General features: G+C 45.1%; 3 protein-coding genes across 6 annotated transcripts in view; 1 reads left to right on the top strand and 2 right to left on the bottom strand.

Annotated features, from left to right (window-relative positions):
* The window catches only part of LOC130300436 (methanethiol oxidase-like), a 35,690-nt gene extending 29,368 nt beyond the window's left edge, over positions 1-6,322 (bottom strand). For both annotated transcript variants that reach the window (XM_056551538.1, XM_056551539.1), the window contains exon 1: positions 6,183-6,322. In XM_056551538.1, the coding sequence (XP_056407513.1) occupies positions 6,183-6,186 (4 nt within the window). In that variant the 5' untranslated portion in view covers positions 6,187-6,322. The remainder of the gene's footprint in view (positions 1-6,182) is intronic.
* LOC130300438 (uncharacterized) overlaps positions 6,183-17,890 on the top strand; it is a 47,518-nt gene continuing 35,810 nt past the window's right edge. The window contains exon 1 of the mRNA XM_056551543.1: positions 6,183-7,023. Coding sequence (XP_056407518.1) covers positions 6,185-7,023 — 839 coding nt within the window. The 5' untranslated portion in view covers positions 6,183-6,184. The remainder of the gene's footprint in view (positions 7,024-17,890) is intronic.
* Positions 12,704-17,890, bottom strand: part of LOC130300437 (methanethiol oxidase-like) — a 51,168-nt gene continuing 45,981 nt past the window's right edge. For all 3 annotated transcript variants that reach the window (XM_056551540.1, XM_056551541.1, XM_056551542.1), the window contains 3 exons: positions 13,443-13,535; positions 13,246-13,364; positions 12,704-13,089 (listed from right to left, as the gene is read on the bottom strand). In XM_056551540.1, the coding sequence (XP_056407515.1) occupies positions 12,927-13,089; positions 13,246-13,364; positions 13,443-13,535 (375 nt within the window). In that variant the 3' untranslated portion in view covers positions 12,704-12,926. The remainder of the gene's footprint in view (positions 13,090-13,245; positions 13,365-13,442; positions 13,536-17,890) is intronic.

The raw sequence follows: 17,890 nt of genomic DNA, 5'->3' as shown, positions 1-17,890 counted from the left end.
CAGGGCATAGACTACTGCTGTATACCACAATATAGGAGCACAGGATATATACTACTGCTATATACCACCATATAGGAGCACAGGACATATACTACTGCTATATACCAACATATAGGAGCACAGGACATATACTACTGCTATATACCACCATATAGGAGAACAGGGCATAGACTACTGCTATATACCACCATATAGGAGCACAGGATATATACTACTGCTATATACCAACATATAGGAGCACAGGACATATACTACTGCTATATACCGCCATATAGGAGCACAGGACATATACTACTGCTATATACCACCATATAGGAGCACAGGACATGGACTACTGCTATATATCACCATATAGGAGCACAGGACATATACTACTACTATATACCACCATATAGGAGAACAGGGCATAGACTACTGCTATATACCACCATATAGGAGCACAGGATATATACTACTGCTATATACCACCATATAGGAGCACAGGACATATACTACTGCTATATACCACCATATAGGAGCACAGGACATAGACTACTGCTATATACCCCCATATAGGAGCAGAGGACATAGACTACTGCTATATACCACCATATAGGAGCACAGGACATATACTACTGCTATATACCACCATATAGGAGCACAGGATATATTACTACTGCTATATACAACCATATAAGAGTACAGGACATATACTACTGCTATATACCACCATATAGGAGCACAGGACATATACTACTGCTATATACCCCATATAGGAGAACAGGACATAGACTACTGCTATATACCACCATATAGGAGAACAGGACATAGACTACTGCTATATACCACCATATAGGAGCACAGGATATATTACTACTGCTATATACCACCATATAGGAGCACAGGACATAGACTACTGCTATATACCACCATATAGGAGCACAGGATATATACTACTGCTATATAACACCATATAGGAGCACAGGACATAGACTACTGCTATATACCACCATATAGGAGCACAGGACATATACTACTGCTATATACCACCATATAGGAGTACAGGACATAGACTACTGCTATATACCACCATATAGGAGCACAGGACATGGACTACTGCTATATACCACCATATAGGAGCACAGGATATATACTACTGCTATATAACACCATATAGGAGCACAGGACATATACTACTGCTATATACCACCATATAGGAGCACAGGACATATACTACTGCTATATACCACCATATAGGAGTACAGGACATAGACTACTGCTATATACCACCACATAGGAGCACAGGACATGGACTACTGCTATATACCACCATATGGGAGCACAGGATATATACTACTGCTATATACCCCATATAGGAGCACAGGACATAGACTACTGCTATATACCACCATATAGGAGCACACGACATAGACTACTGCTATATACCACCATATAGGAGCACAGGACATATACTACTGCTATATACCCCCATATAGGAGCACAGGACATAGACTACTGCTATATACCACCATATAGGAGCACAGGACATACACTACTGCTATATACCACCATATAGGAGCACAGGACATATACTACTGCTATTTACCACCATATAGGAGCACAGGACATAGACTACTGCTATATACCACCATATAGGAGCACAGGATATATACTACTGCTATATACCCCCATATAGGAGCACAGGACATATACTACTGCTATATACCACCATATAGGAGCAGAGGACATATACTACTGCTATATACCACCATATAGGAGCACAGGACATAGACTACTGCTATATACCACCATATAGGAGCACACCACATGGACTACTGCTATATACCACCATATAGGAGCACAGGACATAGACTACTGCTATATACCACCATATAGGAGCACAGGACATATACTACTGCTATATACCACCATATAGGAGCACAGGACATAGACTACTGCTATATACCACCATATAGGAGCACAGGACATATACTACTGCTATATACCACCATATAGGAGCACAGGACATAGACTACTGCTATATACCACCATATAGGAGCACAGAACATATACTACTGCTATATACCCCATATAGGAGCACACAACATGGACTACTGCTATATACCCCATATAGGAGCACAGGACATATACTACTGCTATATACCACCATATAGGAGCACAGGACATATACTACTGCTATATACCACCATATAGGAGCACAGGACATATACTACTGCTATATACCCCATATAGGAGCACAGGACATATACTACTGCTATATACCACCATATAGGAGCACAGGACATGGACTACTGCTATATATCACCATATAGGAGCACAGGATATATACTATTACTATATACCACCATATAGGAGAACAGGGCATAGACTACTGCTATATACCACCATATAGGAGCACAGGATATATACTACTGCTATATACCACCATATAGGAGCACAGGACATATACTACTGCTATATACCGCCATATAGGAGCACAGGACATATACTACTGCTATATACCACCATATAGGAGCACAGGACATGGACTACTGCTATATTTCACCATATAGGAGCACAGGACATATACTACTACTATATACCACCATATAGGAGAACAGGGCATAGACTACTGCTATATACCACCATATAGGAGCACAGGATATATACTACTGCTATATACCACCATATAGGAGCACAGGACATATACTACTGCTATATACCGCCATATAGGAGCACAGGACATATACTACTGCTATATACCACCATATAGGAGCACAGGACATGGACTACTGCTATATATCCCCATATAGGAGCACAGGACATATACTACTACTATATACCACCATATAGGAGAACAGGGCATAGACTACTGCTATATACCACCATATAGGAGCACAGGATATATACTACTGCTATATACCACCATATAGGAGCACAGGACATATACTACTGCTATATACTGCCATATAGGAGCACAGGATATATACTACTGCTATATACCACCATATAGGAGCACAGGACATAGACTACTGCTATGTACCACCATATAGGAGCACAGGACATAGACTACTGCTATATACCCCCATATAGGAGCAGAGGACATAGACTACTGCTATATACCACCATATAGGAGCACAGGACATATACTACTGCTATATACAACCATATAAGAGCACAGGACATACACTACTGCTATATACCCCATATAGGAGAACAGGACATAGACTACTGCTATATACCACCATATAGGAGCACAGGACATATACTACTGCTATATACCACCATATAGGAGCACAGGATATATACTACTGCTATATAACACCATATAGGAGCACAGGACATAGACTACTGCTATATACCACCATATAGGAGCACAGGACATATACTACTGCTATATACCACCATATAGGAGTACAGGACATAGACTACTGCTATATACCACCACATAGGAGCACAGGACATGGACTACTGCTATATACCACCATATAGGAGCACACGACATAGACTACTGCTATATACCACCATATAGGAGCACAGGACATAGACTACTGCTATATACCACCATATAGGAGCACAGGACATAGACTACTGCTATATACCACCATATAGGAGTACAGGACATATACTACTGTTATATACCCCATATAGGAGCACAGGACATATACTACTGCTATATACCACCATATAGGAGCACAGGACATATACTACTGCTATATACCACCACATAGGAGCACAGGATATATACTACTGCTATATACCCCATATGGGAGCACAGGATATATACTACTGCTATATACCCCATATGGGAGCACAGGATATATACTACTGCTATATACCCCATATAGGAGCACAGGACATAGACTACTGCTATATACCACCATATAGGAGCACACGACATAGACTACTGCTATATACCACCATATAGGAGCACAGGACATATACTACTGCTATATACCACCATATAGGAGCACAGGACATATACTACTGCTATTTACCACCATATAGGAGCACAGGACATAGACTACTGCTATATACCACCATATAGGAGTACAGGACATAGACTACTGCTATATACCACCATATAGGAGTACAGGACATACACTACTGCTATATACCACCATATAGGAGCACAGGACATATACTACTGCTATATACCCTCATATAGGAACACAGGACATATATTACTGCTATATACCACCATATAGGAGCACAGGACATAGACTACTGCTATATACCACCATATAGGAGCACAGGACATATACTACTGCTATATACCACCATATAGGAGTACAGGACATATACTACTGCTATATACCACCATATAGGAGCACAGGACATATACTACTGCTATATACCTCCATATAGGAGCACAGGACATAGACTACTGCTATATACCATCATATAGGAGCACAGGACATAGACTACTGCTATATACTATCATATAGGAGCACAGGACATAGACTACTGCTATATACCCCCATATAGGAGCACAGGACATATACTACTGCTATATACCACCATATAGGAGCACAGGACATATACTACTGCTATATACCACCATATAGGAGCACAGGACATAGACTACTGCTATATACCACCATATAGGAGCACAGGACATATACTACTGCTATATACCCCCATATAGGAGCACAGGACATAGACTACTGCTATATACCACCATATATGAGCACAGGACATATACTACTGCTATATACCACCATATAGGAGCACAGGACATATACTACTGCTATATACCACCATATATGAGCACAGGATATATACTACTGCTATATAACACCATATAGGAGCACAGGACATTGACTACTGCTATATACCACCATATAGGAGCACAGGACATATACTACTGCTATATACCCCCATATAGGAGCACAGGACATAGACTACTGCTATATACCACCATATAGGAGCACAGAACATAGACTACTGCTATATACCACCATATAGGAGTACAGGATATATACTACTGCTATATACCACCATATAGGAGCACAGGACATATACTACTGCTATATACCCCCATATAGGAGCACATGACATAGACTACTGCTATATACCACCATATAGGAGCACAGGACATATACTACTGCTAAATACCACCATATAGGAGCACAGGACATAGACTACTGCTATATACCCCATATAGGAGCACAGGACATATACTACTACTATATACCACCATATAGGAGAACAGGACATAGACTACTGCTATATACCACCATATAGGAGCACAGGACATATACTACTGCTATATACCACCATATAGGAGCACAGGACATATACTACTGCTATATACCACCATATAGGAGCACATGACATAGACTACTGCTATATACCACCATATAGGAGCACAGGACATATACTACTGCTAAATACCACCATATAGGAGCACAGGACATAGACTACTGCTATATACCCCATATAGGAGCACAGGACATATACTACTACTATATACCACCATATAGGAGAACAGGACATATACTACTGCTATATACCCCATATAGGAGCACAGGACATATACTACTACTATATACCACCATATAGGAGAACAGGACATAGACTACTGCTATATACCACCATATAGGAGCACAGGACATATACTACTACTATATACCACCATATAGGAGAACAGGACATATACTACTGCTATATACCCCATATAGGAGCACAGGACATAGACTACTGTTATATACCGCCATATAGGAGCACAGGACATATACTACTGCTATATACCCCACTATAGGAGCACAGGACATATACTACTGCTATATACAACCATATAGGAGCACAGGACATATACTACTGCTATATACAACCATATAGGAGCACAGGACATATACTACTGCTATATACCCCATATAGGAGCACAGGACATATACTACTGCTATATACCGCCATATAGGAGCACAGGACGTATACTACTGCTATATACCCCCTATAGAGAGATTATGCTTCTCTGTGAGACGGCTCCAAGGGGGAGATTTATCAAAACCTGTCTAGAGGAAAAATTGTTTTCAAAATGAAAGCAGCGATCTGATTGGTTGCTATGGGCAACTCAGCAACTTTTGCTCTGGACGGGTTTTTATAAATCTCCCCCAGTCTCCACCGCCTGCGCACACCACAGCGGATCTGACCAATGAGCGGCCTCCACAGATGGTAGAAGAGGACGACACAGGACTCACCCATGGTGCAGGTCTCTCCGGGTCAGGGCTCCCTCTCGGGTCAGGTCTCTCTCTCGGGTCAGGGCTCCCTCTCGGGTCAGGTCTCTCTCTCGGTTCAGGTCTCTCTCTCGGTTCAGGTCTCTCTCACGGTTCAGGTCTCTCTCTTGAGTCAGGTCCCTCTCGGTTCAGGTCTCTATCTAGGTTCAGGTCTCTCTCTCGGTTCAGGGCTCTCTTTGGGTCAGGTCTCTCTCTTGGGTCAGGTCTCTCTCTTGGGTCAGGTCTCTCTCAGGTCAGGTCTCTCTCTCGGGTCAGGTCTCTCTCAGGTCAGGTCTCTCTCTTGGGTCAGGTCTCTCTCTCGGGTCAGGTCTCTCTCTTGGGTCAGGTCTCTCTCTTGGGTCAGGTCTCTCTCTTGGGTCAGGTCTCACTCAGGTCAGGTCTCTCTCTTGGGTCAGGTCTCTCTCTCGGGTCAGGTCTCTCTCTCGGGTCAGGTCTCTCTCTCTTGGGTCAGGTCTCTCTCTCAGGTCAGGTCTCTCTCTCGGGTCAGGTCTCTCTCTCAGGTCAGGTCTCTCAGGTCAGGTCTCTCTCTCGGATCAGGTTTCTCTCTGTGGTCAGGTCTCTCTCTCGGGTCAGGTCTCTCTCTTGGGTCAGGTCTCTCTCTCGGGTCAGGTCTCTCTCTTGGTTCAGGTCTCTCTCTCGGGTCAGGTCTCTATCTCGGGTCAGGTCTCTCTCTCAGGTCAGGTCTCTCTCGGATCAGGTCTCTCTCGGGTCAGGTCTCTCTCTCGGGTCAGGTCTCTCTCTCGGGTCAGGTCTCTCTCTCAGGTCAGGTCTCTCTCGGATCAGGTCTCTCTCGGGTCAGGTCTCTATCTCGGGTCAGGTCTCTCTCTCAGGTCAGGTCTCTCTCGGATCAGGTCTCTCTCGGGTCAGGTCTCTCTCTCGGGTCAGGTCTCTCTCTCGGGTCAGGTCTCTCTCTCAGGTCAGGTCTCTCTCGGATCAGGTCTCTCTCGGGTCAGGTCTCTCTCTCGGGTCAGGTCTCTCTCTCAGGTCAGGTCTCTCTCAGGTCAGGTCTCTCTCTCGGATCAGGTTTCTCTCTCTGGTCAGGTCTCTCTCTTGGGTCAGGTCTCTCTCTTGGGTCAGGTCTCTCTCAGGTCAGGTCTCTCTCTCGGGTCAGGTCTCTCTCTCGGTTCAGGTCTCTCTCTCAGGTCAGGTCTCTCTCTCGGGTCAGGTCTCTCTCTCGGGTCAGGTCTCTCTCTCTTGGGTCAGGTCTCTCTCTCAGGTCAGGTCTCTCTCTCGGGTCAGGTCTCTCTCTCAGGTCAGGTCTCTCAGGTCAGGTCTCTCTCTCGGATCAGGTTTCTCTCTCTGGTCAGGTCTCTCTCTCGGGTCAGGTCTCTCTCTTGGGTCAGGTCTCTCTCTCGGGTCAGGTCTCTCTCTTGGTTCAGGTCTCTCTCTCGGGTCAGGTCTCTATCTCGGGTCAGGTCTCTCTCTCGGTTCAGGTCTCTCTCTCGGTTCAGGGCTCTCTCTCGGGTCAGGTCTCTCTCTCGGGTCAGGTCTCTCTCTCGGGTCAGGTCTCTCTCTCGGGTCAGGTCTCTCTCTCGGGTCAGGTCTCTCTCTCGGGTCAGGTCTCTCTCTCAGGTCAGGTCTCTCTCTCTCGGATCAGGTCTCTCTCGGGTCAGGTCTCTCTCTCGGGTCAGGTCTCTCTCTCAGGTCAGGTCTCTCTCAGGTCAGGTCTCTCTCTCGGATCAGGTTTCTCTCTCTGGTCAGGTCTCTCTCTTGGGTCAGGTCTCTCTCTTGGGTCAGGTCTCTCTCAGGTCAGGTCTCTCTCTCGGTTCAGGGCTCTCTCTCGGGTCAGGGCTCTCTCTTGGGTCAGGTCTCTCTCTCGGGTCAGGTCTCTCTCTGGTCAGGTCTCTCTCTCGGGTCAGGTCTCTCTCTTGGGTCAGGTCTCTCTCTTGGGTCAGGTCTCTCTCAGGTCAGGTCTATCTCTCGGGTCAGGTCTCTCTCTCGGGTCAGGTCTCTCTCAGGTCAGGTCTATCTCTCGGGTCAGGTCTCTCTCTCGGGTCAGGTCTCTCTCTCGGGTCAGGTCTCTCTCTCGGTCGAGTCTCTTTCAGGTCAGGTCTCGCCAGGCTGTGGTCTCTTCTCCTCTGGACGGGGACTCGCCTTCTTCTTCACATAATCTATTGGAAGGACAGAAGAGGGACAGGTGCGGACTGGTTACCTACAATCTCTCACACACAGGGTAAAGTCCAGGGAAGTCAGAGCTGACACAAACAGACCTGTCACGTGCCAGCCCCATGTATCAGGGAGCCCTCTCCCCTATAATCTCCAGCCAGGGGGCGCCATGTTTCTTTCTCTACATCGTCCACAGCAGTGACCTCCAATTTGTGTCAAGGAATTCTGGGGGTTGTCATTCCTCAACAACTGGAGGGCCACAGTTTGGGGATCATTGATCTACAGTAACTTCTCCTCACATCTGGGCTCCTTTATCAGTGGAGGGGCCCCACAGCTATGGGGAACTCAATGGACACTCACGTGGTATATACTGTAAGGATCGGCTGTACACTGTGGGCTAGGCGCCCCCTGCAGAAGACATGGATCTTAGAAACTTGCAGGGTCTTCAGACTCGGAGGCTTGAGGAATGTAAATAACCTCTCGATATAGCGACCAATGTACAAGGTAGGAAACGTGATATACGAGTGCACCCCAAAATATCTGGGCAAACAAAACTGTTACCGGGCACTGGTTATAGGAAGCATATAGCCATATAGAATGTATAGGAGGATGGCTCGGGTAACCTCTTTCCTATATGACCCCATCCCTATAGATAATTTATATACTCATGGTCACAGTCTGGACCAAGAACACACAATAAATCACTATCCTAGTCCCTCCAACATGTTTCATTGCATAACGCAGTGTTCTCAGGGATAGGGAGGCCTAGATATGGAGACGACCCAGAGGTAAACGCTGCCCTTTCTAGACTCGTAAACAGTTACCAGACTGCGCCGCCTGGTGTCGTCTCTATGTGTCGGGTCGCCCCGGATGACATCGCTCCGTGTAGTTGGATCCTACCTGTATACTAGTCAGCTGGATCAACCAAACCCCTCACCAGGAACAAGTCCGGTGCTGCCGCCTCTTCCTTCTCCCCCACTAAAGAGAAAGGGTGGGGGGAGCGGAAAACCAAGATGTAAACACTGAGTCGCCCATCCTCCAGCCGCACCCACTGTATTGTGAGAGGATCGGGGGCGCTCCGCACTACATGACATCTGTATGGAATTCTAATGGGGATGTTTGATATACAGGGGTCTTCAAACTGTGCACCTGCAGATGTTGCAAAACTACAACTCCCAACATGCCAACGGCTGTCCGGGCATGCTGTGAGTTGTAGTTTTGCAACATCTGGCGGTCAACAGATTGGGGACCACTGCTATATAATATCTATACCTTAACCTCTTAAAGGGGTACTCCAGCGTTCTAAACATTTTGTTCAGCACGATCGGAGCAGGAGGCTGTGGCATTATGGCCAAGCCCCCTCGTGATGTCACACCCACAACATTCATGTCTATGGGAGAGGGCGTGTCAACTGACACCCCCCCCATAGACATGAATCGAGGGGGCGTGGCATGACACCACGAGGGGCGTTGCCGTGACAGAACCCAGCGATTGTTTAGAACGCCGGTGCTGCGGGTGATCGTGGGGGGCCCCAGCAGCCGGACCCCCGCAATCAAACATCTTATTCCCTATCGTTTGGATAGGGGATAAGATGTCTAGCAGCAGAGTACCCCTTTAAGGACATAAGGGAAGATTTATCAAAACCTGTGCAGAGGAAGAGTGGTGCAGTTGCCCATAGCAACCAATCAGATTTTTTCTTTCATTTTTCATTGGTCTCGCTAAAAATAAAAGAAGCACTCTGGTTGCTATGGGTAACTGCACCCCTCTTCCTTTGATAAATCTCTCCCATTGTTTTTATACTTTCGTTCCCCCCCCCCCTCATCTTCATATATCCATAACGCTTTAAATTCCCCCCCCCCCACAGACCCATGTGATGCTTTATTTTTTGCGCCACCCATTGTACTTTATAATGACGACATTCATTCGTACCACAAAATCTACAATGAAAACCAAAAAAGACAATAATAAAAAACTTAAAAATGCAATTTTGCTAATTTTGGGGGCTTCCGTTTCTACCCAGTGCACTTATTAGTAGTTATCTTTATTCTGTAGGTTCATACGGTTACGATACCAAATTTATATAGGTTTTATTACTTTTGAAAATTATAACTTTTTGTACACGAATAAGTATGATTAAAATTGTTGTTGTCTGACCCTATAACTTTTATTTTTCCATATACGAATATGTATGAGCGCATTTTTTGCGCTGTTGTCTATAGTTTTATAGTTTAGTCGGCACCAGTGACCTGTTGTGTGATCTGTGGTATCACCAGTGACCTGTCGTGTGATCTGCGGTATCACCAGTGACCTGTCGTGTGATCTGCGGTATCACCAGTGACCTGTTGTGTGATCTGTGGTATCACCAGTGACCTGTAGTGTGATCTGTGGTATCACCAGTGACCTGTTGTGTGATCTGTGGTATCACCAGTGACCTGTAGTGTGATCTGCGGTATCACCAGTGACCTGTTGTGTGATCTGTGATATCACCAGTGACCTGTTGTGTGATCTGTGGTATCACCAGTGACGTGTTGTGTGATCTGTGGTATCACCAGTGACCTGTTGTGTGATCTGTGGTATCACCAGTGACCTGTAGTGTGATCTGTGGTATTACCAGTGACCTGTTGTGTGATCTGTGGTATCACCAGTGACCTGTTGTGTGATCTGTGATATCACCAGTGACCTGTAGTGTGATCTGTGGTATCACCAGTGACCTGTTGTGTGATCTGTGGTATCACCTGTGACCTGTAGTGTGATCTGTGGTATCACCAGTGACCTGTTGTGTGATCTGTGGTATCACCAGTGACCTGATGTGTGATCTGTGATATCACCAGTGACCTGTTGTGTGATCTGTGGTATCACCAGTGACCTGTTGTGTGATCTGTGGTATCACCAGTGACCTGTTGTGCAATCTGTGGTATCGCCAGTGACTTGTTGTGTGATCTGTGGTATCACCAGTGACCTGTTGTGTGATCTGTGGTATCGCCAGTGACGTGTTGTGTGATCTGTGGTATCACCAGTGACGTGTTGTGTGATCTGTGGTATCACCAGTGACCTGTTGTGTGATCTGTGGTATCACCAGTGACCTGTTGTGCGATCTGTGGTATCATCAGTGACCTGTTGTGCGATCTGTGATATCACCAGTGACCTGTTGTGTGATCTGTGGTATCACCAGTGACCTGTTGTGTGATCTGTGGTATCACCAGTGACGTGTTGTGTGATCTGTGGTATCACCAGTGACCTGTTGTGTGATCTGTGGTATCACCAGTGACCTGTTGTGCGATCTGTGGTATCACCAGTGACCTATTGTGCGATCTGTGGTATCACCAGTGACCTATTGTGTGATCTGTGGTATCACCAGTGACCTGTTGTGTGATCTGTGGTATCACCAGTGACCTGTAGTGTGATCTGTGGTATCACCAGTGACCTGTTGTGCGATCTGTGGTATCACCAGTGACCTGATGTGTGATCTGTGATATCACCAGTGACCTGTTGTGTGATCTGTGATATCACCAGTGACCTATTGTGTGATCTGTGGTATCACCAGTGACCTGTCGTGTGATCTGTGGTATCACCAGTGACCTGTTGTGCGATCTGTGATATCACCAGTGACCTGTTGTGTGATCTGTGATATCACCAGTGACCTGTTGTGTGATCTGTGGTATCACCAGTGACCTGTAGTGTGATCTGTGGTATCACCAGTGACCTGTTGTGCGATCTGTGATATCACCAGTGACCTGTTGTGCGATCTGTGGTATCACCAGTGACCTGTTGTGTAATCTGTGGTTTAGCCAGTGACCTGTTGTGGGATCTGTGGTATCGCCAGTGACCTGTTGTGTGATCTGTGGTATCGCCAGTGACCTATTGTGTGATCTGTGGTATCGCCAGTGACCTATTGTGTGATCTGTGGTATCGCCAGTGACCTGTTGTGTGATCTGTGGTATCACCAGTGACCTGTTGTGTGATCTGTGATATCACCAGTGACCTGTCGTGTGATCTGTGGTATCGCCAGTGACCTATTGTGTGATCTGTGGTATCGCCAGTGACCTATTGTGTGATCTGTGGTATCACCAGTGACCTGTTGTGTGATCTGTGATATCACCAGTGACCTGTCGTGTGATCTGTGGTATCGCCAGTGACCTATTGTGTGATCTGTGGTATCACCAGTGACCTGTTGTGTGATCTGTGGTATCGCCAGTGACCTGTTGTGTGATCTGTGGTATCACCAGTGACCTGTTGTGTGATCTGTGGTATCACCAGTGATCTGTTGTGTGATCTGTGGTATCACCAGTGACCTGTTGTGCAATCTGTGGTATCGCCAGTGACTTGTTCTGTGATCTGTGGTATCACCAGTGACCTGTTGAATGTCACATCCTTGACCCATCTTTACCACCCGGATTCAGGACAATTATGGGAAATTTTATTCTGAAATCTCAATAATCATTGAAAGATAGCACATAACCTGTGAGGACAAGTGTATGAAGAGACCAGCAGGCAGCATGCTGGGGGTAGTAGTACAATTACATTAGAAGGTAAGATGTGTAAAGGGGGATGGAGTCATACAGAGCAGATGGGGTTTTGGGGGACTGGGGGTGATGACGCCCCCTATATCCAGATGTCGGAGCTGCAATCACCCCCTGGATAGCGACACTCATGAGCCAAGGCCGGACCATCCGGCTCCTTCCCAAAATCCACCATGAAGTCGGGGTTCAGCTGGAGGCCTCCGTTGTCTGTGTCCACATCAATCTGCAGCATGACGGAGCCGTCCCTGTGGGGGAGACACGGAGGGGACACAGATCAGACGGATGGACACATCCTGAGGTCATGCTCACACATCCAGATCCACGCTGCTGGCAGTGGATGCTCCATTGGCAAGGTCATACCCGGAACGGACATACCTGGAGCGGACACGTGCGTCTCTTACCGGATCATGTCAGGGTAGAACTGTTTGTCCCAGGTGCTGTATAGAGACGTGGTCACATAGAGCCTTTTCCCGTCTAGGCTGAGCTGGATCATCTGAGGACCCCCAGAGACCCTCCGACCCTATAAGATACACAGAACAGGAGATGATAGATGGTTGCCGTGGTGATAAGAGGGGTCAGGGGTCTGCAGGTCGCTCACCTTTACCGTCACTGGATCAGGCTGACATTTCAGCTCTTTGTCCTCCAACACAGTCACCGGACCTCCGCTCAGAATGCTGCCCCCCAGAAAGATCTGCAGACAGAAGAAAACATGGAGGGTGAGCGGCTGCAGCGCTATAAGGGACTCTCCGGAGGGGTCACATGACCTCTACTTCTCCGATGGCCTTGAAATGGATCGTAACCAGACCTGGTATCAGATGAGTATCTGCCCCCTTCCTAATTAGGTATCAGGATCAGCAAAGGCACAAGAGAAGTAAATCACACTGACACACACACAGTTCAGCAAATGATACTTCCCGTATGTAAAAGAATTACAAGGGTTTATATAGTCTGTGACACATGAACGGCTGTCCTTGTGATTGATTTCTTCTGTAGGCATTCCTCATCCAGCACGTGGTCTTATCATCTTGAGTGTAGTCTCTCTGGAAGTGCCATCTTATACACATTGTATCAAACACGATGGAAGGGGGGAGTGAGTTAGTGAGTGGCCATTATTTTAGTAAGCATATATATATATATATATATATATATATATATAAAAATTCCAGAAGAGCAGCACAATAAATTTGAGAAAAACGATGCAATGGTGCACGCTGGGTGTGTACCTTGGTGAGAGGTTCATATGTACTAGAGAAAAACAAGAGACCAGCAGCACACAGAAATGAGGTGGAAAAAAGGTGAAAAATGTATTGCATTATCCCAGTGTACAAAGGAAGCGACGTTTCAGCGACCTCTCGTCGCCGTTCTCAAGCTCAACTGAATAGATCCCTGTGCAGTCATATATGTGCAGTTAATTACATAATTGCTTAATGTAATAATGAACATACAGTACATAAATATATACAAATTGTACATACATATAAACAAATGTGATTTTATACCAACAGACAACATGTTCGTATCATATTAAAGTGCAATAGTGATCTCATAATAACCCCGTGTGTTTAGGTTGTGTTTCTCCTAGGTGTGCATAACCGTGCCGTTGTGTTCCATAATTCTTTACTTCTTATTCACATTGATAAGTACAGTATTGCACTTACCCAGCAGAGCACCATAATCCACGTGTCATAATTGCCGGAGCGTGGGTACTAACTTAGTGCGCAGATGCGCATAGTCAACCAATCGAGTAAGGACTTCCTCGTGTTGAGTGTAACCAATGGAGAAAAAGAGAATTTGCGCATGCGTGCTGGAGTTGAGAAGTAACTTGCGCCATCTTGCTTCAGGGAAAAATTGCCCAAACCTTCATCTCAGGTACTTCTCTTTGTAAAAGCGTCATGGGTGTCTCATGTTCACTTAATAGGGTTTGTTTGCAGACTGAGCTGGCATGGCTCTTCCTCATCATGATCGCTGCAGATGTGGGGTTCACATATATCGGACCAACATGTCTCCATGCCGGACGTCACATGCGAATCCTGGACGTATAGACGTCAGTCAAAGACTGGCTCCATCCTCCAGATCTCACCCACATATTTCAGCAGATTAAATGGGGATAGTCTGCACCCTGTGGAACAAATTAGACAACCCTGATTGACACAGATAGACAAAACTCCTGCATGCAAGACAGGTTTCCATGAAATTCAGATAATAAAAAAGAAATAAAAAAAGAGGCTCCTTTTTGCTTATATGACGTGGTGGTTGCTCTGTTGGTGGCAGCAGTACAATTGTTTGTTATCTGTAACAAAACATAAAAACAAGTATAAGGATCAAACAGAAATACAATATATCCAGAGTACATGTAACAAAATAAAGGGGCTACAGATAGGGCACTACCTAGTACACATCTTTGCCGTAGACTTAAATTCTGCATTGAGACCCCCTGGTTTCATGGATCCCAATGTAAAAATCCATTTGAGTTCTCGTTTCTTCAAAAGTGTGACACGATCCCCACCATGTTTCATTGGTGGAATGTGATCTAAAATCATGAATCTGAGATCACGTTCTTTATGATTGGCCTCTGAGAAATGTTTAGAGACTGGGAGATCCAGTCTCTTTTTTCTGATGGTGTACCGATGTTGGTTGAGACGAGTCTTACAATCAAGACTCGTCTCTCCCACATATAACTTCTGACACGGACACCAAAGAATGTACACTACATGATCTGAATTGCAATTTAAATAGAAATGAATGTCATATTTGCGGCTGGTATGTGGATGAGTGAAGCTAGGGCCCTTAACCATGTATTCACAGTTTACACAATTGCAACATGGAAAGCTACCTTTGCTTTTCACAGTAAGGTAACGTTGTTGTGCCTTAGGCTGTTCAGAGATGTCAGTTTTTACTACCTTATCCCTCAAATTAGGTGGTCTGCGGAAGGACATCAGTGGAAAATCACTGAACTCTTCCACTTGTATATGACAGTCGCGAAGTAAGTGCCAATGCTTGCGTATGATGGAGGAGACTGCATGTGAGGACTCGCTGTATGTAGTAATAAAAGGGATACGTATATTCTTGTTGGTATGTTTCTGTTTATCCAATGTTGTCACTTCGTCATCTACTTGTATATCACTAACAGGGCTATTTTTCTCACGTCTGCATTGTCTGATTCGATTCTTATGTTCCTCTATTAGTTTAGATGGATACCGTCTCCGTCTGAAGTCAATAGTCATTTTGTGTAAAGCTAGTTCTAATTTAGAGTCATTGTCAGTAATTCGTTCCGCCCGTAGCATTTGACTAAATGGTAGTGATCTTACCATGGCTCTAGGATGGCCACTGTCAAATCTCAGTAGGGTATTACAGTCGGTTGGCTTGTAATATAAGTCTGTGGTAAGTATATCACCCTCTTTCGTAACTGTCACGTCCAGAAAATTAACGCTGGTGTTTGAAGAAGTCATGGTAAAGGTTATGTCAGCCTCCATGTTGTTTAGGTAATGATGAAACAATTCTAGCTCCTGTTGTGTACCAGTCCACAGCATGAAGACGTCGTCTATGTATCGCCACCACTTCAGCACATGGCTGAAGTGGGGCGATACATACACGAATTCCTCCTCCAAATACACCACAAAAATGTTGGCGTATGTGGGCGCCACGTTACTGCCCATTGCAGTTCCCCTTAACTGCATGTAAACGACATCATTAAAGAGGAAATAATTGCATTCTAGAACAATCTTAAGTAAAGTGACAATGAAGTCTATCTTTTCTGGCGGGAAATCAGACAAAATTAGTGCATTTTCGACGGCATGTATACCTCTCTCATGGTTAATTGAGGTATATAGGCTGGAGACATCCAAGGTCACTAGAGAGGTCTGTTCAGAGATGACAATATCTCGAATTTTTGACAGAAAATCAGAGGTGTCTTTTATGTAGGATTTAGCATTAATGGCATAAATGCGCAATAATTTATCCAAAAAAATGGAAATATGTGAGGTTATAGACTCTCGCCCGGAGACTATAGGCCTCCCGGGTGGAGTTTCTCTGTCTTTGTGCAATTTTGGTAATAGGTAAAGCATGGGAGTAATGGGATATTCAACAATCAAGTATTTTCTGAGATTGTCATCAATCAGACCCTCTTTGTGACCATTGTTAATTGTCTCCAGAATTCGAGAAGCGATAGATGCTCTAGGATCTCTATTTAACACTTTGTATACTGCTTCATCATGCAACTGTCTATCTGCTGAAATATGTGGGTGATATCTGGAGGATGGAGCCAGTCTTTGACTGACGTCTATACGTCCAGGATTCGCATGTGACGTCCGGCATGGAGACATGTTGGTCCGATATATGTGAACCCCACATCTGCAGCGATCATGATGAGGAAGAGCCATGCCAGCTCAGTCTGCAAACAAACCCTATTAAGTGAACATGAGACACCCATGACGCTTTTACAAAGAGAAGTACCTGAGATGAAGGTTTGGGCAATTTTTCCCTGAAGCAAGATGGCGCAAGTTACTTCTCAACTCCAGCACGCATGCGCGAATTCTCTTTTTCTCCATTGGTTACACTCAACACGAGGAAGTCCTTACTCGATTGGTTGACTATGCGCATCTGCGCACTAAGTTAGTACCCACGCTCCGGCAATTATGACACGTGGATTATGGTGCTCTGCTGGGTAAGTGCAATACTGTACTTATCAATGTGAATAAGAAGTAAAGAATTATGGAACACAACGGCACGGTTATGCACACCTAGGAGAAACACAACCTAAACACACGGGGTTATTATGAGATCACTATTGCACTTTAATATGATACGGACATGTTGTCTGTTGGTATAAAATCACATTTGTTTATATGTATGTACAATTTGTATATATTTATGTACTGTATGTTCATTATTACATTAAGCAATTATGTAATTAACTGCACATATATGACTGCACAGGGATCTATTCAGTTGAGCTTGAGAACGGCGACGAGAGGTCGCTGAAACGTCGCTTCCTTTGTACACTGGGATAATGCAATACATTTTTCACCTTTTTTCCACCTCATTTCT

Source organism: Hyla sarda, unplaced genomic scaffold (genome assembly GCF_029499605.1).
Source record: "Hyla sarda isolate aHylSar1 unplaced genomic scaffold, aHylSar1.hap1 scaffold_1079, whole genome shotgun sequence".
NCBI lineage: Eukaryota > Metazoa > Chordata > Amphibia > Anura > Hylidae > Hyla > Hyla sarda.
This window is presented reverse-complemented; position numbering and strand designations above follow the sequence as displayed.